This window comes from Strix aluco, chromosome 6, assembly GCF_031877795.1.
Source record: "Strix aluco isolate bStrAlu1 chromosome 6, bStrAlu1.hap1, whole genome shotgun sequence".
Lineage (NCBI taxonomy): Eukaryota > Metazoa > Chordata > Aves > Strigiformes > Strigidae > Strix > Strix aluco.
The window spans coordinates 23,600,248-23,623,732 of record NC_133936.1 but is presented as its reverse complement, the minus strand read 5'-3'; the positions used below and the strand labels follow the sequence as shown (position 1 = coordinate 23,623,732).

The following is a 23,485-nucleotide window of genomic DNA, read 5'->3' as shown; positions in this document are numbered from 1 at the left end:
TGCTTTATCTTGATCTCAGCTGTAGACATTTAAAGTTAGGGAGAAATTTATTCTTTAGTAAAAGAGTAAACTTACTGTAGGTGCATGAACAATGACAGCTTTGCCTTGAGAAAGAATTTCAAGTTCTTTTGATGTTTTTAAACTAGACTGTTTTAAGAACATCTTAATTTAGCTGCTTGTATGGGACATAGTTGTGGTCCAGGATATGGTGGCTTCAAAAAGGAAGGAAGGAAGGAAGGGCTTGAAATAGGCCTCTCCCCCTTTGTAGCATATGCCTCTCGGGTGGAATTGGAAAGGGCAAGAGGTCTCATGTTGCAGGGTCATTTGTGTATTTCCTTCAGCCTTTGGCATGTCATGGGGCGTTTGCTGTGGGATCTCAAACTACATCTTTTCTCTCATAACCTTTGCTGTCAGATTTAGTTCCTTTATTTGCTCCTTGTAGAGTTATTTTACATGACATTAAGGTTAAGTAGAAGCTTTTATTACTGGTATTTTTGATGTGTATGAATAACCTCCATTCAGAAACAAATTTGTCAACCTTTTTTAAAGTGTCTGTTGTAATTTATGTGTGAAAGGAGGTTTTTGGGGGGAAATCTAGATTTAGCACACCTTCTCCAAAAGAAATTCAAGGACTGCAATATATACTTCTGTGTGTATAGTATCCATGTGCACGTGTATTTAGCATGCATAGCTGACAGCTGAAGTAAGATATTTTGGAAAAGAATGATGATGATTGCCAATGACTTGCACAGAAGCATGGAGATTTGTATTGCAACCCTGCACACTGCCAGTTCTTTTTTTTTTTTAAGATCCTTTGTGTCATTCTCTTCTACACCCTCTTCTGGGGAGTGCTTTCCCTCTGCTCCCCACTCTTCTCGGCTTCACACGTTCTTCCTCAGATAGATAGGCAACCATTTACTTGAAAAAAACCCAAGCAAACAAAAAGCAACTCTTGCATTCATTTTTAAAAAAATATGCAATGAAAATGTGAGTTTACTTGTGTTACATGTTCTGTATTAAAGTCAATGCTGGTCTTATATGTACTTGTGACATGTCTAAGGACCTAACATACTCATGCAACGCCAGTGAATTCAGTGCTCCTCTTCATGTGAACTAGATCACTGCTGTGCAGAAAAGTTTGCCTAGCTCCAGGTATAACAGTATAAAAAGTCAAGACTTGCACAGAAGTACATATTGCTAATATGGAGTATTTAACTGGGTATCTCGACAGCTACAGCTCTTTTTGAGAAAGCTGCCTGTTGAGAAGTTTGTCTACACTCTAAATACTCAATGTTCAAAGTGTTAATGTAATGAAAGAGCTTTTCAAATGGTTTTCTACTGATAATATAAGCATATGTTAGGGTTTTTCTTATATTTTATTTTGCTTGATAACCCTATCATCAAGTCATATTTTAATATTAATATTGCCATAATATATAATTCTGTATTAACTATAATACAATTGGTAACATTGTATATATAATTAGTATTGCTACTAAGTTATTAAAATGTGTTGTTTAGAGTCTTCTCATTTCTGTATCAGAAGAGGGCTGTTGCTGATTTTAACAGAAAGGTAGGCAGTTGTGCACCTAGGAGAGGAGAATGTTAATTGGAGGAAGATTGAATTCAGGGTAGAAAACAGAAATGTTTACAAATTGGCCTATTTGTGTTTCTATGGTGGGTGTTAGGCAAATAGGAAGAGTTATTTTGGCTGCTCTGCAGGATGTGCTAATTTATAACGTTAAAAATAAAAAGTGGAATTTCACATATATATGTAAACAAAGAATGCATATTTAATAGGCAGGTAGCTGGTAATTGTCTAGAAGGAGTGAATTTCTAGCTTAGAGTCTAAATTTAAAGTTATTTGAATTTTTTGTGTGGTGCATTGTATTATGCAGTAAGAGCATTCCGCTTAATGTTTTATCTACAAAAATTATTTTTAAAAATTATGTGGGGAAATGATAAACATTTGAAATTGATTTTCTGTTTAATGCAATATGAACAAAAAAATTGGTTATTGTTTAACAGAACTTGACAGATGCGAATTTTATACATTTTATATAAATTGGAACTTTGCCTAGCAGGACAGCCATGTCATCTTGCATGCTTAGGTGTGTATGAACTGGGAAGGAAAAGGTGAGATGAGAAGAGAGTGTCAAGAATGGTTTGGACATGAGTGGTGTCAGGTAACTGAGTAAACACAATGCAGTAAGTCCAAGGAACACGGAAGATGGGATCAGTTTGGCTGGTCTGGGAGTTCTAGTGATCTTTGTGATGGTTGCAACAAATGGCCACAAAAATGTAGGCTTTGATTTTCTTTCAGAGAGGTGAAGAAGTGAGGGAATAAAACAAAGATTAACAACCTAGACTGATTATTTGAGTGGGAAGTGTTAAAGACAGTAACTACTACAGTGGAGATAATTAATCAAAAGTAGGGGTTGATCTCCCACTGTTTGGGCCAAGATGTTTTAGTAAAGCCAACAGTGATGATTTTAAATGTCAATATTGAGTGAAGTAATAAATGGGGCTTGCAATAAAAGGATGGCAGTGTGCTCAGTGAAGGTTCAGTGAAGTGTTGGTTGCTTGGTCAGTGAAGATTTTGGTGCTTCATGCCCCCCATCCCATAGATACTACCCAAGTGCTTGGTCCCTCTCAGTAAGAGCTGTTGAAGTTTGCAATGCTCTTTCGTCTCAAGTCTAAGACATGCTTTGGGACTAATCTCAAATTTGTTCTGCCTGCTGCTGGAGAGAGGAAGATCATGCTATAGGCAGAAAGGATTAGCATTCCTTAGTGCTGAATCATTTGGCAGAGCACACCATGCATGGTGTCCAGGAGGTGCTGTAGCAGACTATTGATTTCACTTCACACACACACACCCCCCCAGCATCACAAAGAGAGTTTGCTTCCTGGGCAATTTAGAAGTGGAAAAAAGCTTTAATTGCAGATGTTCTGCATCTTTTTCCCTTACTAAAATTTGATGGGTTGGAGGAATAGATCAGGATTAAGAGGAGCTTTTAGATTGTGGAATAAATGCTTTTTAAAGTTGGCTGTATTCAAGTGGTTACATGCCATAAATTTTAAGGAAGTGGTTTTAATTTTTAAATGAAAAAAGGTGGCTTGGGAAAAGGGGGTAAAAGAAAGCTCAGTAAAATTTAGCTGTTTTGTGATGAACCACACACTTCTCTAGAAGTGAATGGTAGTACCTACAGCAAACCAGGGAGAAATCTAAACATGTCAGTTTAAATAGGTTCACATGCTTCTGAAACTGAACTGTCAGACTGAATCTCTGTCAAATCTGAAACATAGTTCTTTGAAAGTCTTTGGTTAAAGTGCAGAATCTGAAGCAGCTCTGTAACACTGTTGCTAGGAAGTTTGCAGATAGTCCTTCAGCACTGCTAACAGAGTATTTCCTGCATGTAGTATCTGTCATGCTCAGCTCACAGAAAGATATGACTCCTCTTTCTATCTAATACCATATTTTGAAATGTCACTCTTTGTATTTAAATTTTATATTTTGTTTCCACTTAGGACAATTAAAGGCTGCTACAAAACTACAGAACACCTTTTCTAATAATTTAAATTACACCATTAAATGCAAATTTACCTTTTAAACAACATCACCACTAAATGCAAATAACATGTCTACACATTGGTGATGGATTATTATTGAATAAACACAAGGTCTTCTTTGTATGTGTTTGATGCTCTAGTAGCACAAGTCTAATAATTATTTTAATTTAGTATTTTGTGTAATGTCTGATAGACTTTTAAACACAGCCATGACTTCTAGAAAGTGAAGTCAAGGAGAAAAGCAGAGACAAACTGCATTAATCCACTTCTGTGAACTATAAACATATAAATGTAAAAATTTAATTCATACAAACCCATGATTTCTGATTTGGGGCTTTTAACTTCCAGACAGGTGCTTTATTAAACATCTCTCATATTTTTACGTGAGAATATCAGCCAATGCAGTGAGAAGTGAAGGCACTCAGCACCTTGCAAAAGTCAACCTGTCGCTACATGCTCCAGTAACACAATTTACTTTCTTTTTCTTTGGGTTTGTAGGCAGGAGCTTCCCAGGTCATCTTCACTAATCCTCTGGAGATTGTAAAAATTCGGTTGCAGGTAGCGGGAGAAATTACTACAGGACCCAGAGTCAGTGCCCTCTCTGTTATAAAAGATTTAGGCCTTCTTGGTCTTTATAAGGTATGTATTTCTGCTTTGAGTGGCTTTGTCGTTTTATGTTTGATGCTAAACTTTTACATTGTTGAAACAAAACCTGTTAAAAACAAAGACATCTTTTGAATTTAAAACCAATATCTTCCTGCAGGGCAGCCCCACAGTGGAAAACTGAAGAAAACCCACTTCTATATTAATGGCAGTGGGATACAAAAAAATACTTTCCCATTCTATCCTTTGGGCTTTTATGCCAAGCTACAGGGAGTCCTGTATTGCAGACCTGCTGGCTTCTAGCACTGATCATTTCATTTGGTAGGGTTTTGTGAAAAGTTTCTTTAGCTTTCCCTGTGTGTTTTTCTTACATTTATTTTGAATCTCTGTTATCTCTATTGTTATCTTTGCAGCAGGATATTCTCTTTGTCTTAATAATTTGATGGCAGTGAAACAGTAGTGGAGTTTAGTAGGATTCAGATTTTTAAGAAGTTAAGTGGTGGGATTTGTCAATAACAAATTCCACTAAAAAAAAGCCCATACTGTACTGTACTTCAGCAGAATGCCAGTCAACAGATGCCTTCCCTGCAGGTATACTTACTACCATCATTACAGATCAGATGTAATGGAGCAGAAGCTATTAGTTTTCTTAAACAAGGAAGAGTATTTCTTCCTGTATCTTCTGCCAGTGCAAGGGGTAATACGTAAATTCAGCAGTTATAGTAGCTGTGCACTTAGAAAACACTGTTTTATGTGATTTGTCCATAGACCTGCAATAATACTATAAAAATGTGGAAATATACTTTTAGAGCTGAAGCTTTTGTTTGAAATCAGTAGATGAGATTCATGACCCTTATATTTTCTAAAAATGACAGGTGTTTGGTACATGGGACAAAATTACTGTTTCTGTTTGCAGTAATTAAACAATTGAGCTTACTAAAAATTCTTCTGTTTTTTAGAATTGCGTTATCATTTGTGAATAGCTGTAAGAACTCATTTTAGAGCATGAAGTATCTGTGTGAAAATAATTGAAGGAACGAGCTTATCAGGTCTTCTGCTTAAGTCATGTAGGGTTTGTAATGTGTGCTGTTTGTTAATATACCTGCTGGGTGACTGGCCTCAGGTGGGTCCAATGTGTGGAGGCTGCTGGCTTGGAGCATACCAGTTGGGTGTTTAGACAAGGACTGGTGTTTTTCAACAGTCCTCACTGATTCTTTAGTAGTGCTTTTGTGTTTGGTGGAAACAGTGGCATGCAAGGACTTACCTTGCTGCTTCCGTGATTGTGGGTTGTTGTCAGCAAGACATAAAGAGGTATTTAGCCTGGGTGCTGATGTCAGGATTGATGTCACGTATTGCTTACTAAAATTAGACATGAACCCTGAATCTTCCTCATTCTAGAAACTTACTTTAGATGTTCTTTATTCTTTTTTCAAGTTCAACCCTACATCTTCTGTTTCATGAGACATTTTCTTTTCTGTGTTATTTGCTGGTAGGTCAAAAGAGTTGGTACTTCCTGGGCTCAGGCTGCTTGCTGGATGTCAATTTTAACCTTATTTACAAAATTTATTTGTATTATGTCTCTTTTCTGTGTGACAGGGTGCCAAAGCATGTTTCCTCAGAGACATTCCCTTTTCTGCAATCTACTTTCCTGTTTATGCTCATAGTAAACTGATGCTTGCTGATGAAAATGGCCATGTGGGAGGGCTTAATCTCCTTATAGCTGGAGCCATTGCAGGTAATTTCACAGAATGTTTTCTAGAAGTAATTCTTTTTTTCTTCTAGTGAGTAATATTTAATATTCATTCAGTAGCCCCATATAAAGGAAGGGTACTGTACCATTGTATCTGATTTAATCTAAATTTGATCACTGTTATCCTTAGTGGGAGGCGATGTAATTTTGATGAGAGCTAATTACATTTGCATAATGTGGATAAACAGCGTAATGCAGCTCAGCAACTTGTAGTCAAATTTGATCTGTCTGTCTCAATGGGGTTTTACTTGTTACTGTGCTCTCAGAGTTGAAGGCTAATTTGAATCTTTGATGAACGTAAAATGAGAGATCATAAGAGCCAAGAAGAAAATAACTTACCTAGTTTTGGATTCCTGAATAACTGAGAAGAAACTTTGTTCAAATGTAATTGCTAAAAATAGGGCATTAGTTAGTAAAGAAGCTGAAGTTAAAGTACCATACCCTGAAATATAAAATATTTTAAGGCTTCTCAAAAATGTTTACTATAACGGGAATATGCAGCTGTGATAAAAAGTTGTTCTGGCTAAACAGTAAGAGGTATAAAAATACTAGATGGAGGAACTGTAGTGGTGGATATTGAAAAATGTGGATACAGATGGCCAGATTTTGCACTGCCAAGGATTAGATCACTAGGATGAAAACCACGAAAAGCCCCTCAATTGTGAACAGTTCGGTGTTGGAATCTGTGCAGTTTAGAAACATCAGTGGGCTGAAGAGACCTTTCATTACTTGTTACGGTCGTAAGGAATCACTATACATCAGTCATGAGCCATCTGTGTGTGAAGAGCAGTTTCCCATATCGGACTTGATACAGGGCTTGGCTGCACCTGCTCTTTGCCAGTTGGTATGTTCCTTGTGCCAGAGGGAAGGGAGAGACCAGCTAGGAAACTAGTAACGGATTTGTAGCCCTGTTTATTCTCAAGTAATGCAGAGCTGCCATAAATGGAAAATTAGTTAGCTTACTGTACTCATAGAAGCACATGTAAATATCATTATTTAACTTGTATCTCATATAAAGACTCACTGTTTTTACTTTAGATTGCAAACTTCACAGCTTCTCTTCGTTTGATTAGTGTTTCTGGGTCACTCATACTAAATGATGAACCCTATTAAAAATGTGTGTAAATCTTGGAGGCACGTACAAGAATCTGCCTTTCTGAATTACAGATTTCAAATGTGCGATTGCTCTATCCATTCCTCTTACGCATGTGCAGCAGGGAAGAATACAGTCTGAACATATCTGCCTGTAAAGGAAAATCTGCATATGGTTGCTATTAGTGTATGCTTGTAGGCTTAACTACATTGCTTCTGTTTTTCTTTAAAACCTCCTGAATTGATCAGTGACACTTTAGTTTATGATCACCTATGCAAATTAGTGACTTGTTAAATTTTTAATTCAGTATTAACCAATTGTAAATGTTTAATGGAAGTCAAAATAAACATCAAAATTCTAAGTCAGAAGATGGTTCCTCTTTTTAAGAGGATGACATTTTTACAGTATTCAGAAGTATTCAGAAATATCTCAGATGACACAGTTATATACTGTGGAGTACATTTCTGAAAACTTTCTCCTTTCCTTTGACTAGAAAGCTGAGAGTGGTGCCTTGGAAGTGGAGATTTGTTCTTCCATCACTGTTGGCTAATATCACGCTGTTGGCACTAAGCAGACTTGTAAAACACCTTCATTGTCCTCAGTCTTTTTATGGCTTGCCTGTTGAAGTAAGCAGCATCTATTCTCCTACACAACAGTCCAAACAGCAGCACAGACCTCTTTCTGTAGAATAGGTGTTTTAAGTAGTAGTTTTCTTACTAACACCTTTAACAAATGGCTGTGTAGGATTCCAGTTCCCAAATCAAATCATCTATGTAACTTGGAAAATATGTTGAAGAGTATTAGCAAATACAGTAAGGCTGCACAACTAATTTTTGTCATGGATATCTCTTATTACATATATAGCATTTGCGTGAATTTAGAGATGCCTCTTTTAACTTTTTGAAACTACTGACAGACTACTAGAAGATGTTGAGAGTATTGCTGTTGATAGTTTATTATTTTCTTTACTATCAGTTATAGCCTTTAAATTTAGAAGAAACTCAAAATGACTATACCAATCACAAGAGTTTGTATTAGCATCAAGTGTAAGAACTTGCATTTTTAGTAATGTCTAATCCTTGCAAAAAATATTAAAGTTTGCAGTTGTATTTTTCAGTTAGAAGTGTTTCATCTTTTACAAGATTCTTTGTGCAAATTAAATGTCGTTTTCTTCTAAAAGGTGTGCCTGCTGCTTCTTTGGTAACCCCTGCTGATGTCATCAAGACAAGACTGCAAGTGGCAGCTCGCGCTGGTCAGACAACATACAGTGGAGTTATTGACTGCTTTGGAAAGATTCTAAGGGAAGAAGGCCCTTCGGCTTTTTGGAAGGGAGCTGCAGGTGAGAAATGCGCTCTGAATAATAAAGCTGACCCCAAATCTGTAAGTTAGTACATGCTTTGTTAAGGGCTCAAATTAGAGCAGTATTTACAAGGTCTGATTTTGAAAAACATATTGTGTTAAAAATGTTTAGCTTCTCTCATGAGAAATTTTTCTTTGTTTGACACTAAGATTTGTAATATTTAACAGCTCGTGTGTTCAGATCTTCACCCCAGTTTGGTGTTACTTTGGTCACTTATGAACTTCTGCAAAGATGGCTTTATGTCGATTTCGGAGGCCTGTAAGTCAAATATTTGCTTTTTAGCTTGCACAAAAAACCTACCAAGTTAAAAAAAAATCTTACTTTTTTTCATGCATGGGACCAGTTAAACTTGGTGATTTTGAGCACCTGTACTTAAAATTGCAGTATGCAAAAAAAAAAAATCACCCCCCATCCTTATATAATTGAAAGTTGCATGCTACTTCTAAACAGATGAGGACATAAAGAGCCATTTCATATTTATTTTAATACACTACATAAAATTTGTATTTCCATTGTAGCAAGAGACTTTGTCCATTTTTCCTGTGTCACTGGAAGTTAAAAAGAATTTACAAAGCTATCAGTAAAAATGTAACTTCACTTTTGGCCTTGATTTCCCATTAAGTAGTGATCTGAACTCAACTTTACTTGACCACAGAAGTGAATTAATTAAGGTCAGCTTTAACAGTATTCCATACTCAGACAAAGCCTTAAGTATTTAATCTGGATTTTGTAAAGTTATTCAGGCTTAAGAAAACACTTCAAATAAAGGAAAGGTTTTTCTTCTTTTTCTTTCTTCAAACAGCAAACCTTCTGGATCAGAACCTACCCCAAAAACTCAAATTTCAGATCTTCCTCCTGTTAACCCTGAGCACATAGGTGGATACAGACTTGCTACAGCTACGTTTGCTGGTATAGAAAATAAATTTGGTTTGTATCTTCCAAAATTTCGATCTCCTGGCGTCACCTCAGCTCAACCAAAAGTAGCAGCTGAATCCTGAAAATGTTTCAGCCTAACAAAGTGATGCAGTGGAAAAAGTTCACGAGAGTAGTACTGTATTTTTCCAAGTCAGCTGCATGTTGTTCTAGCTGAACTGAGCTTGCAAATCTAATTACTCCTTTCTAATATTAATATATACCTGCATTTATTTGTTTATTTGCACACAAGGAACTGATTGAAGCTGTGGTTCTATGCCTTGTTTTAACCAGTGGCATGAATCTGTAGCCTAGACTTTGCCTTGCACAGCTTGCGTTCAGTGTTACTGTACATATTGTACATCTCTGTACAGAGACATCACGGCATCAGACATTTATATAACGGGTAGTGCAGCTCAAAATAGTTGGAAATGTACAGAATGTTTTGAAGGCGTTTTGGTAACAATCGTGACAATAAAATATTTAAAAAGATTTAAGTCAGTTCACTTTTTTGTGTTTTTATAAGTGTTGTCCAGTGTGATTTTTTTTTTTCCTCCACAGATTACAGATCACAGATTAAAATTTTAATATTGGATATACCCATTAATGATTGTACAGTAGGGGAGAGCCTCTGAAGGGATGCATTTCACTGCTAGTTACAGCAAAGGTATTAAAATGCAATGTGCATTAAAATGCAAAATCATTGTTTATACTTCTAATTGAGTGGAACGCTAAGTAAAAGGAGAAGAGGGAGGAAAAGCTTGAACTATTTCTGGCTTAATGTCTGATGAAAGTTTATCTGGTATAATTTTTAAAATGCAAAAATGTCAGAGAAAATAGGGGAGTCCAGATTTCTACAATCCTAGAGGAAAAGTACTTATACTACCCATACAGCCAGAGGAGAGAGGGGTGGGTTTCCAGCCTTGCTTACTGAAGTATGACAACCTCCAATGTTTAGTTTGTTTTTTTTTTCCCCCCCCCCAGAGTTAAACATCCTGGAGTACAGTGTATCCCAGCACTATAAACTGATTTGAAGTTCTGTTATTTTCTTGCTCAGGTGACAGCAGGCTAGTATGAAAAGTTTTAGCTTATGAAGAAATGGCTGCTTAAAAACTGAACACTACAAACACAGACAAGCCAGCCTTCAGTTCTAACCTCTAAGGAAGATGCAAAATCTTTTGGTGATGAATAATACTTAGTGAGCTAGAGGTTACACCATATTGAGCCTGGGAGTTTGATCACTGTTCTGCAACATATATATATATCTCTCTCTCTCTCTATATATATATATATATATATCTATCTCCCCATTAGAAGGCTTCCTGCCTATTAGGGTTTTTTTTCTGTTTAAAGAATTACCTGTTCTGTGCAGTTTTCCAGAGACAGGCTTCCCAGGAACTTTCTCCCATATCTATGTATTTCATTCTGTGCTTTTCTAAATAGATACAAAAATGGTAGGTACCCACTGGCATTTAATCTTAGCCACAGCTTGTTGACTGACTTGATCAAGGCCTTAGGAGACTTACAGTGCAAGATAGCATTTGTATTTCTTACAGCTCCAAAACTGGACAGTGTGGCTCCCAGGAGGTTCATTTACAGTATGTAGCATCAGGTTACATGATGTAACATTACTGTTACAGCATTTTTAACCTGTACTCAACTATTCTGTGAGGGAAGAACACAAGCAGGAATGAATACAGAATAGTTTTGTTGAAAACTATTAAAAGGTTGAAATTACATAAAACTAATGCCATATGATCTATAAATTTATGTCACAATCCATTTAAAGAAAGCATTATCTACTGGGTTTCTGAAATATAAGTCTGAAAGAAATGTATTATTAAATGAGGTAACAATCTCAGTTAAAAAAAAAAAAAAAGAACAATTCAGTAGACAAAATAACATTCTGCTCGTTAAGAATTCTTGTGCCTGAAGGGTAAAAATCATCACATGACGTACCTGTTCTTTATAGAGTTCACACATTACTCAACAGATAGCTGCTGTTGTAAGGTTGAAGAAAACATACAAGAAAAATGTCAAACTGAACAGCGTGACTTTGCATTGGAAAGAGGGGGGGGACTTCTGACAAGCCAACACCAATGGAAACCTAAATACATTTCACTTTCAAACTCACTGAAAGAGAACCACCTGAAGACAGAACTGCTGTTACTGCTGCCTGTGTCTCTGAGCTGCTCGTAACAGAACTGAGACAAGGAGAAACAGAAAAAACCCCAAACAACACCACACCCACCCACCACCCCCAATCCAGTCTTGATGGGAAACTTGATAATGTCCTAAGAAAGATGTACTCAAAAAATTTAACTTTTAACAGAAATTCCAAGCATTTTGTTTCAAGCCACTGAGAGGTTTTGTTTCAATAACTATGTTAAAAAGCAATGAGAACATCTTTCTTTAACTTAATATAGAAAATTAGCAGCAAGTCTGTAGTTAATAGAATGCAAATCATCATGCTACAGAAATTAAGTCAAAATCTACTTCCTTATGATTTCGAAAAGAAAAATTTGACAACAGTAGCCTTTTTTACTTTTGGCTGATTGCCATGGTAGGAAGTGGAGGTTGGGGATAGAAAACAATTCTGTGATGTGTGTAGTAAAATGAAAGCAGCAGGTCCCAGGAACTTTCTACTCTCAAACTACTGAAAGGACACAGATTAGGGGTCAGGGCAGCTGACAAATGCTCATATAATACTTTATTTATGAATCAGTCTCACCTTTTAATGCACTAATTCAAACAAAAGAACTTGGTATTAAATATGTATTTCATTAATTCAGGTCCAATTATCAAATAAGTTCGTAACTACAGACAGATTTTTATTCACATATATTACCCACTACCAGAGCCTGAGGCTTATCTATATATAAACAATTGAACTTACTTGGAACATATGCATGCATATCCATGGGTAATTTGAAGAGTTCAAATTAAAAGAATGCTTCAGAGATCTACTACCTAATGAAGGTTTGTCTGTATAATATAGAAAGTTTAGTTTAGAAACAGAACTTTTACTTTTCAGAAATAGATACTGTTACAAAGTGGAGATTTCAGAAGCCCAAGAGCAAATTTACACCAGGTTAGTGTTTCAGCAAAAGAAGTTTCTCGCAAAGTCAAAGTTAACTGTATTAAAAAGTTACACAAATCCAAGAATGTGCTTGTAATTTGTATATAAAAAGTGACAACGCAAGATCTGATTTTCAGTGATCTTAATACATTTTCAAAGTCCATAGTTGAATCCATATATTCCTTCCTTAAGCTATTATTTGAACTGACGCATGCTAACACTTTTAAGATTTGCATCAAATCATTCACGAGTCTACCACTGCTGCCTATTTTTAAAGATCTATGCCGGTATGCGGGTTGCAGCTTCCTCTTCTGCGTCAGCTCTGTTAGCATTTATTTCTGCTAGTGTTCGACCAAATCGAGTCCACTCATCGCTGCGAGGAACGGCAATTTGCTGTTGACAAAGAGAATGTTATTTAAACCTACTGATAAATAAAACCAGCTCATTCTGAACAGCAGAGTGTTTAAATAATGTTCAGGAGAGGTTCCGATAGAAAAGCTTACCTTTATTTAGTGTAACTTTTAAAAGAGTCTGAACAGCAAAAGCTCTAACTAGTAAAAGAAGCAGAATTTGAGAATCCTGTATCTGAGTATGTAATAATACAATTACAAGTTCAGATGATATGTCTCCACCTGACAGACTACCTCCAAAGGGGAATACTAATGCCATATCCTTATCCAATCAATTGGTTACGTACTACTGCAGTACACATACTTGCAATAGCAACAGCTTCCCTGTAGGAACAAAGTCAAGACTGCTTCACTGCAAAACTGTTTGTTCAGTACCTCTCAAGCTATGGTCAGAATTCACATGTGCCACAGTTAAAGATGATAAAATCTCTACAAACAAAACCATTGATTCTTTCATCTTATTTCACCAGCCTTATGTTAATGTTTTTACTTTTTGACTGGCTGCCAGATAGCAAGCTAAAAAGTTATGCTAGAATACCTGAAATAGACACAAAAAGGAAACATGAATTTGAAATAAAAATTCAATCTTATTCCTCTAATCACAAGGGAAAAAAGTTGTCAAAAGAAACTTAAGTGTTTTGTAATGTACTTCACAAAATACATGGTATACATACCTCTCCCACGTCATATATAACTATTTGTCCCTCTGAATCACCTACAGCAATCTCTCTCCCAGAATGTGTCCATCTCACACGGTTCAGAGCAGGATTGCCCTCCACAGTAATGCTTGCAGTTGGCACCTGTATCCATTTAAAACACATTGCTAAAAATTCATGAGGATTCCACAAGCTATATATAGATTACAGAACACACCTAGTCCCTCAGTGTTGAATCAGAAGTGTCCAACATTTCAGCTGATGAAGAGTACGTAGATCTCAAAGACTCTCAGTGGCCTTAAGCTGTCACATGACCAGAACACCACATCATCTGTCCCTCGGGCAAAGTACAAACACCCTCTATCAAAAAGCACATCTGCATTCCTGTCATGAGACAGGAGGCATAGGCATGCATTCAGTCAGACAGCAAGGAGGAGCGCTGGGTTCTCAAGAAAGATTATGACAGAGGGCTGGGATGAAATCAGCTGCTTTGGCAGGTTGAATCCTGTCCAAAGGCTAAAACCAGGTAATTCCAATTTAAAGCCATAGGCTAGGATATGCTCCTACAGAACTGCTTTCTTCTATATGCAGTTATGAGAAGGTGAAATTTAAGTACTGAGTATCTGTCAGGTTTTTCCTGTTACCTACCTCCAACAAGTTCTAGTCTTGGAAAAGATTTATACTATAATTATGTTTATAATTCACACCAGAAAACATTCAATTCTCTAAGTTTAGAAACAAATTACAATTTCACTGCAGTATTACAATGGCAATAGGAACAACAGTGGTGTGTGGGTAACAGGTTTGTTCCCACTGTTAAGCTATAGGCTGCCAAGGCCATACTGGGGGAGGTCTGTAATCACTTTCACAACATGGATCAGTGTTACGCCGACAGATGTTCTGCACTCTTGTTACAGGTAAAAGCAATTCAATTACTGCTGTTATTCATTATGAGGAGTCATTTGAGTTACAACCCTGTAATTAAAGAATGGTATCTATTACACAGAAACTACTGGAACTACAGAATATTTAAGAATAACAACAAAAACTGAAACCAAAATGCTATGGTAAACTCCTGACATTTTTTTCCAAAGTGTACAAACACTTTTCCAGCTACATTTGACTGTCAACCTGACTGCCTCACCTCAGTATCATTGTTGAGATTCCACAGGTCAAGCCTGCCCATCCCATCCACACAGGCAAACAAAGCAGGGTGAGTTGGAGACCACATCACATCATAAACATAATCTGAGTTGTCTTCAAAGGAGTAGAGAGGTTTGTTATTCTGAAAAAAGCAAACATAACAATGTGATAGCCAAACTCTGCACTTCAAAATTGTAAAGCTAACAGGTAAATCAAAATGCAGAACTTCAACAGCATCATCAGCAGTAACTAAAACATGATTCATATTTTGACTTACTTTAAAAAAAAAGGTCTATGCAAAAAGCAGCAAAAAATTAATGCTGTTATTAAAGGGATGCTTTCCAAAGCATGCAGCCTTTTTACTGGCTGCTACTATAAAACAAATCAGTAGCAAGCCAATATTGTAAGAGATTGTAAATTTAATGCATTAAGAATATTGTAAATCAAGCCATTGATAAATCAGTGACAGCAATTCAGACTGTTACTGGGAGATTCTAACTCTGCTTTCTCTGCTTTGCATTCCTCAGGTTATCAAAGTAACAGAGAAGGGTAATTCTGGCAATGGGAATGATAGGTATTTCAATTGTGATCCTCATGGAGTTTTAACTGACATCAGTTTTGGTGCTGTCCTTTAGTCCTCCACAAAATTGTAGCAAAACATTTGCCTTATGTGTAATATGAAGTAACTGATTTTACAACATGATTTACATTTGATTACATCGTAATTGATGTGGATAACAGAGGGCAAAAGGATGAACAGAATGGATCAGAAGTATACAAAGGATGTATAATCTGAAAGCAAAGCTTTTTGTTGTTAACTACAGTTTTGCTCATCAGCCGTCTCCTCTTTGCAGGACTGCTGCTGGGAACCTAGAGCGCTTCACAGGATTTGACCTCAGTTTACTGAAGTTTCTTAAGTAGCTTACATTATAGCACCACCTTGTGTCAAGGACTACGAAGAAAACCACTGAACTATCTATTTAAGTTACCTTAGTTGTCCAAAGCTTTACTGTCCAGTCAAAAGAAGAGGTGACAAAAAGATGTGAGAAGTCTACAGGTCCAACTGCTGCATGGCAGTTGATACCTGTGATTGGTCCCTGGTGTCCTTCAAACATCTCACTGATTCCAGCTTTGCTGTTTTAGAATATATAACCAAGGTTAATTTATCTGGAAACCATTCATCTGCAGACAGAGATAGCACTGAAATGCAATTTAAATATAGCCAAGAGAAGATTTTGCTGCTTTGTATGGAGGTTACCCCACTGCAAAAGGCTTCGTTCACCACAAGATCACAGAAGATCAGGCTCGAATACAGACCTTAACTTCAACATCTATTTTCTGCTAACCTTAAGTGCCAAAATATACCACAGGGAGAAGAGACTCATTCAGCAGGTACAAGTCCACATATTTAACTACATCATTCTCTAGGCAATAGCTAAAACTTCCATTCATTCGAAGAACAAAATCCAGTCCTCGGGAATAAGCATTAAAACTACCACTGACTTAAGAGAAGTTCCATGTACCTTATGGACACAGGGCTCAGACATAAAACAGTAACAATATATCCCTAATAGCCTCCTATCAGAAGCGATGAAAAAGAAGGGGGGGAACAGATGGGAAGGATGTTACACAAAAGTGATACAATTTTGGCTATTTTGGAACTAAAAAGCTGTGCAGCAAGGGTGATGTGTATTTGAGATGAAACCTGGACACTCAATTATATTTAAGAAAGCAATTGATAAGATACAGTCAGACAATTTCAAAATAGATTGAACAGCAGGAGAAAAGCTAGCCAATTTAAGATTTGTGCGTGATGTTACTGTACAATTATCTACAGAACCGATACGAAGTTTGGAATGTTCTGCTACAATTCAAATGAATAAACCAGCAGTGACCTGTGCTGCCCTCATCAACACAAACAACTCCTAGTCACTGAAGGCAACACAGTACCAATTCAATATTCCAACTTCTCTGGTTTTAATGAAGCTGTTACCCAGGAAAAAGTGTGCAGTGGAATTCATATACAGCTATTTTGAACTCCTTCAGGACAAAGGAGTAAATATGCACTATAAATTTTAGGAGTGTAAAGCATGCAGGGACTCATCCTTTCACTATTTTTATTTCCTTTGAATAATTAAAGTTTGTATTCACCTGCCATGACGGCATGCAGTGTACACTGAGCCTTCTTCACTGCCAACAACAAAGTTGTTGACATCTCCAATAGGGAAGGACATGCAGGTAACAGCCACAGCCTTGGACTGTTTGTGAACCAGCTCCATGCTATCCTGTAGTGAAAATGTCAGCAACTTACTTTAAAAAAAATTGAAACATTAATATCTACAAAGTCATTTAGATTTCTCAATAGGAGGTTTTTTAAATTTTATTTTACTTGTACAGAATTGGGCAGGAATAAGAAAATTATTTATTGTTAAAATTGTGTTTGCCACTAACACAAGTGCAACAAAAATATACAAAAGTATCCACAGACTATATTTGATTCCACAGGTGGGGTAATATTTTATTAAAAATTTTTTCAAAGCTACCTTAAGTATAATTCTGTGTGTTGGGAAAATGTTTATTAATGCTTTTTAGATTCACTAAGTTTTTACAAGATATTAATCTGGAATAGATACTATATATATTCAAAGTTATCTTACCTGTGGTTGGGAAAGCATGTCCAGACTCCAAGAGCATATTTTCCCATCAGTTGAGATACTAATCAAATTATGAGCATTCTGGGTCCCAACAACATTTACACAATACACTGGGTGCTAAAAAATGTAAAATACTATCAGGAAAAGGAATTTCCAAGTAACAACCAAATCTGGTATAATTAATACACAGCAAAATATACAACTTAACCATTTAACAAAGCTTAAAAGATTGATCACAGTACAGTACAAAGAATACTCCCCTACAAAACTGATAGTTGTTTTTCTGACACTGATTTTTATGAAAAGTCGGGTTCCTCAGTGATAGCATTGGCAAAATATGGACATAAACATTTAAGCACTATCAATCAAGTGCACTGGACAGAGCTTCCTAGAGGTTAAATACATCTCAACAGGGAACAGTCCTTGAAGATATTTCACCCCCTACCGTGTGAGCAGCAGCTGAAAGGGGAGTTCTCTGCACTGGGGTTCTCTTATTGCTGCGATTATCCCATAGCACTATTTGGCCTGAGTACGTGCCACCAACCACCAGATTGGGATGAAATTTTGCAAATGTAGCTGACATCACTGCTGACTGAAAGGAAAAAGACAAACAAACAACAAAATACACAAGAAACCATCATTCAACGATGGTACGTCTAAAACTAAAGAAAAGAGGACCAAATGTCAGAGTAAGTTCTTTGCCTAGATCATTGTCCAATTACTTAAGGATTCACAAACCCTTTGTGAACCCCCAAGTCTTTTAATTTGTATTAATAAAATTAAAGTTCTTTTCTTTCATATGTATACATTTGTACTCCTCCTATCATAGTTTGTTAGCAAAAAAAGGCCCAGTAATGCACAAGATTTTAATAATGTTTTGCCACATTCTCGGATAATTTTCTTAGAGAATATACAAATCTGTTTTGGTACAATAAAGTTACGTTTGTGATCTGGGCTTTGACAGTAATCTGACAATGTGAGATTAAATTTTGACCCAACTACGTAATTTTTCAGAATTATGGCATTTTGAAAATAAAGTGGCTATCCCAGTCTTGGCATAATGGAAGAGATTTGCATGTTTTTATCTTTCAGAAAACTACCAGAAAACCTCCATCTGCCTTTTTCTTGACACATGTTTCTAGTTTTCATCCTTGCTCCGTCTCCTCAGGCCATCTTCATTTTTCAGTAAACTAAGCTCTAGTAGTATATGATCCCACTCAATCCTCTTACATACAAACCTTCTTTGTGGTTCAACCATTACACAAGGTTTTAAATAAATTAAAATAAGAAAATGAGTTTTCAAACAAGACTGAATTCTGAATGCTGTCAGAAATTCCAAAACAGAATGTTTCTAAACTGAAATCTCTAGCTATCCACATCTGTTTGCAAATACATGCGGTTAAAGTGAATGCCAGCCCAATGAAATCATTATGTTGACAAGCATAAGGAAGGTACTTGTCTAAGTTCATCAACGTAAAATCTTTAGGCTCCCGAGACAGAATCATACCTGACAGTGAAAGACATACTCTGGAGTAGTTTTCTTGTACTTCATATTCCATACAAGGGCCACCCCATCAGGCTCATGAGGTGCATCCTCATTGTTGTTGTAAGAGGCTACAAGTAGTTCTGGGTACTGTACAGTAAGTGAAAAAGACTCAAAGTAAGCAAGATGACTAGCTAATGGTCCAGACAATCCTAGAATCTTTGGGTTTTTTCAACAAAATAGGGTTAAAAAAACCCCACACCAAATACCAAAAGCCACCTTACGTTATATATAAATGAGAAATTGTCAAAACTGTAATTGTTTCAAATTTAGCTCATAAAACAGTATTAACACATTAGAGTCTTGCTCTGTTTTTCATAACTTGCTTTTAAATGTAAAAAACAGTGCTTTTAAGTGAAGCTAACAGTTACCTCTACAAAGTAGTCCATAAACCAGGAACAAGTATGCCAAAGACCTTCTTCATAATACAAACCTTTGGCTACTTTTCACAGAAGATTAACAGCTTTGTTTAGTTTTTGCAAACTACGGAGCGTGTAAGTAACACATTTAGAAATACAGCTTGCATCAAGTGAACTTACAAAAGGATCAGATGCATAGAACTAGAAGAATTTACAAAGATAACTGCTTAACATAAGCATTATTTTTTACCTGAGATGACCAGTCCAAACAACTGACAACACGATGCTTTGACCAACGTTCATCAAAAAACTGCCTGTTTAAGGACAGTTTTGCTCCTGCTTGAATCTCTCTATAAAGGCAATTAGCAGATATTAATCTTAGATCACTTTTTCGATTACAAATATTGCACATTCACAGTGAAGTATTCAACATTCATGTTACCCTTCTTTGTCTTCTAAGTCTCTTCCACTGTAGTCAAAGAAAATGTTGATTTGCTCAGAAAGGGCTCTTTCGACAATCCTTGTGGAATGGTCAAAGAAACTTAAAAATTCTTCAGAATGCAAAATTTGTTGTTTTTCCTCTTCTGTAAGTTCATGAGGGGCAGCTGGAAAAGAAGTATACATACAGTCTCTGGACTGCATACTTTCACCAATTCTTTCCAAGAAAGAAAAACAGTATTTATCGTGATGTTGGAAAATTGGTTTCCTAACATCCATAGGTTTTAAAAACATTTTTGAATTTTATATTTTGCTAGCTGAAATGTAAATCAAATTAATTTCAACTTAAAGAAATTTAAAATTTATTGATGCCTTTCTTTACAGCACATTCAGAATGAGGTGAACTGTACCTTCTTCCTCCTCCGCTTTTTTTAGTGTTTTTTCTTCCTCAGGTTCAACTAACGGTTTTGGTGCAACCACATCATCTTCATCTTCTTCATCTATGGAGAAACATTATGGTGAGACTATCAATGTTTTTAAAGAAGAACAGTAACATTCCATATGAATCTCAAACGAGATGATGTAAAATGGTATCATTTAGTTTAAAATGGTTATATTTGTAAAATGCAGTCCCCAGGATAACATTATCTCAAACCAAAAGATCATTGGAACACTGTCTACACCTGGATTTTAGTTGCACTAAATGATGTGGTTGTATAAACTGAAATAAGACACATAAGAAATTGAGAAGAATGCAAAGTGGAAATCTCTCTTACAAGCATTTATGATTCCACACAAAACCATGTGGTGGATGCATGTTCTGTGTAACATGCTGACACATTAATGCTGCAGAATAAAGAAAAATCAAATGTCTAAAATAGTCTACTGAGCAGCTGCTTACTTGTGATCTGAAACCATCAGAGTCTAATGGGTCTTTGCATGGCATGAAGATGGCTTACATTAGCTTTCAGGTTGCTATTCTGAGAGGCAAATTTTGCTAAAGATAATAGCAGGGAGATTACATTTTTTCTGTCATTCTAAATGCAAGTCTCATTATCTGTATCATGTTTGGCAATGAGAACTTTACGGCAAAATGTGTTTTCCCTAATTGCAATGAATAACATAAAATGTTAATGTTCAGGAATACTGACAAGGTTTACAACACTTTCTGCATTTCTACATTTTATTCTTGAATACTGTAAACCAGAAAATAACTTTAAATTACTTAGTGTTGTGGAATATGCATTTTCTGGTTTTTCTTCATCCACCTTCTAGGATAAGCTTCTGAAAAGACTATTTTTATTGGTTAAACAGCTATGTCATCTGTTTATAAGGGAATGGCAGCAGGAGTCTGCTGCATGCCTCATCACAAGTAATGAGACAGTATTCAACAGGGACTAGGCTTGTTTGTTGCAGCCATCTCCCTGACCCATGTTCCAAGTTACCTAACAAAAAAAAAAAGTAAAAAAAAAGTCCACATGCATGCACACACACACAAAAAAAAAAGTAAGTGTGGTCAAGGGATGGGAACCAGCTGCCAAGCCATGGTCCCAGCAGCTAGGCCAGCTGACTAGATAGCAACAACCAGATGGTACTGCTAGGATTGTCTCTCTGCTATGAGGTGGCAATGGGATGGCACAACATTTTTCTGCCTGACTGCTTCCAATCATGTCTTTCCCCAATGGCAAGCCTGTGCAATTACCAGCACTCCAGGAGGTCTACAGACAAGCCTTTACCCTGCAAACAAAATACAGCTTGTAGGCCATACCAGCTGCCAAACCACACACATAGTGATAGGTTTAAAGAGGTCTGAAAATCTTTCTAACTCCATAGTATAGGCAATAAAAATATAACTGTACCTGCAGGAAAGAAAGCTTTAAATGACACTGTATAATGCACACAATAATACAAACTCCAACTTAATCAAAATGATAATGACGTATGCCAATCCTACATTACTTGAAATTGAGCGATTTTTACGTTCTGACAAGTTTACAGAACTAGGATAAATGGCATGAATGATTTCAATATATGCTCATACTTTTGAACCAAATGGTGAAGGTTAAAATCTTTCCTTTCAAGGGCCTCAATCAGCCACAAAGGAAAACAGTAATCACTGTCTTTTCAGCCAGCCCAACCGCATTTGTCAGCCCTTTCTCCGTCAATGCAGCCAGAGCAATCAACCTGCCAAACATTCAGAATGGAAAAACAATCTGAAAATACAGGGTATAATGCACCTGCCAGTGAAAATGGCCATTTCAAGAAAAGCTAGTGATCTCAGTGACCCTGCTGAGGAGGCGGTGGTGCAAAGGGGAAAGAACGCGTAAAAGAATTCTTGGTGATCTCCACTCTCTTGCACATTGACACTTCCTTACAAAGCATGCCAATTACAGCTTTTGTGCTACTTAAAAAAAATGAAAGCTTTTTTGGGCAAAATAATCACGCAGAGAAACAGAAAGACACTGCTCCTTTTTAGATGGATTCACATGTACAGCAGACCAGTAATCTGAAAACTGTATAACTTGTAGCAATTCTAAGGGATGGAATTCTTAATGTCAAATCACTATAGGTGTGAACACTTATTAATTAAAAAATGCAATACGAGTTAACACACATGATTTTGAGAACAACAAATACAGGACGACATATTCACATTACAGCCACTTGGATAAAAATCCCCTTCTTGTTCATCCTGCCAATCAATCTTGCGGATTTAAATGATGCCTTCAAATTTAAAAATTTGGTTTTGGGTCACCCTGGATACATTATTCTAGCTTTGAAAGTCCCAAATTAGAAATTGCAGCCCAACCCCCCATTAGTCATACTACACTGATTCTAAGTACCATTTTCAGTGACAGGAGTCAAATTCTTGTCAAATGCAGATGGTCAACCCCTTAGTGCTAAGTGACCTTCTAATCTACATATTTTATTCAAAAGATCATATAGTTGATTGCTCTTGCCTTTTAATGTTTGAAACATAAATGGCATATATTATACAGAGATCTAAATTCCTCCATAGTACTTTCACTGCATACAGCCAGCTGATATTAGTGCATTTAAATGCAGGATACAGCACTTATTTTAATATTCTCAAAGTATCAGACTTGAAATTGAACATGTCATCTCACTGTGATTTATCTGTAACTACGTAAATCTAAAACCTCTCTAAAGAAAAGTCATGTGCAAACTTTCTCATTATGGGATCTGGAGGAAAAAAAACCCAACGCAAAACAAAAAAAGCCCACATACGCAAGTTCTTGACTTCATTATCCAAAACTAGGATGCTTTCTTATCCAAAACTAGGACACTTTCTTGTAGAAGTTTACAATCAAAAAGGGCAACATGAAGCTGTTAGACAACCAGAGATAAGATTTTTTTTTTTTTAATTACTTTTCCTGTCTCTCCTTTATCTTGAATTTATTTAATAACAGGCCAGGTGCTGGTATTTTCAAGGAATTGGCATAACAATAAGATACTACCCAGCAAACACTGAAAGACTGGACATACTATTTCTGAAAAAGTTCCACATCTAGTAAGTCAAGAACCATGATACAGTAGTGTACTGCATTTATTTCAAGCCAGCTACATCAATTTGGAAACCCTAAAGGCACTGCCTAAATTCATCCTCCTTATTCATTATTGACTGCACCTACTGGCATTTTATGCCACTTCAACTGTCAATATACCAAATACAATTTCACATTTTAAAAAAGGCTGCTAAGACTTAGAAAAGTCGTAGGGCCGTTAAGACAGGAAAGTGGACTCTATGTGACATCAACATTCATGAATATTCATTATAATATGCTAAGGTTTTAACTCCATGTTATTTCTGACAGGCAAACAGGGAATCTAAGGTTACAAACTGAGCAGTAAAGATTGCATAAAAATAGCAACTACTTTAATAGCCACAAATTG

At 36.4% G+C, this 23,485-nt stretch overlaps 2 protein-coding genes across 3 annotated transcripts in view; one reads left to right on the top strand and one right to left on the bottom strand.

Moving 5' to 3' along the window:
* Positions 1 to 9,785, top strand: part of SLC25A12 (solute carrier family 25 member 12) — a 50,668-nt gene extending 40,883 nt beyond the window's left edge. Inside the window, exons 14-18 of the mRNA XM_074829108.1 lie at positions 4,069 to 4,209; positions 5,770 to 5,908; positions 8,197 to 8,355; positions 8,544 to 8,634; positions 9,179 to 9,785. Of these exons, the coding sequence (XP_074685209.1) occupies positions 4,069 to 4,209; positions 5,770 to 5,908; positions 8,197 to 8,355; positions 8,544 to 8,634; positions 9,179 to 9,374 (726 nt within the window). The 3' untranslated portion in view covers positions 9,375 to 9,785. The remainder of the gene's footprint in view (positions 1 to 4,068; positions 4,210 to 5,769; positions 5,909 to 8,196; positions 8,356 to 8,543; positions 8,635 to 9,178) is intronic.
* Positions 9,786 to 11,983: 2,198 nt separating this feature from the next.
* DYNC1I2 (dynein cytoplasmic 1 intermediate chain 2) overlaps positions 11,984 to 23,485 on the bottom strand; it is a 29,776-nt gene continuing 18,274 nt past the window's right edge. For both annotated transcript variants that reach the window (XM_074829109.1, XM_074829110.1), the window contains 11 exons: positions 19,981 to 20,070; positions 19,575 to 19,737; positions 19,383 to 19,482; positions 18,738 to 18,863; positions 17,676 to 17,822; positions 17,234 to 17,347; positions 16,728 to 16,861; positions 15,566 to 15,710; positions 14,578 to 14,718; positions 13,452 to 13,577; positions 11,984 to 12,760 (listed from right to left, as the gene is read on the bottom strand). In XM_074829109.1, the coding sequence (XP_074685210.1) occupies positions 12,647 to 12,760; positions 13,452 to 13,577; positions 14,578 to 14,718; positions 15,566 to 15,710; positions 16,728 to 16,861; positions 17,234 to 17,347; positions 17,676 to 17,822; positions 18,738 to 18,863; positions 19,383 to 19,482; positions 19,575 to 19,737; positions 19,981 to 20,070 (1,400 nt within the window). In that variant the 3' untranslated portion in view covers positions 11,984 to 12,646. The remainder of the gene's footprint in view (positions 12,761 to 13,451; positions 13,578 to 14,577; positions 14,719 to 15,565; positions 15,711 to 16,727; positions 16,862 to 17,233; positions 17,348 to 17,675; positions 17,823 to 18,737; positions 18,864 to 19,382; positions 19,483 to 19,574; positions 19,738 to 19,980; positions 20,071 to 23,485) is intronic.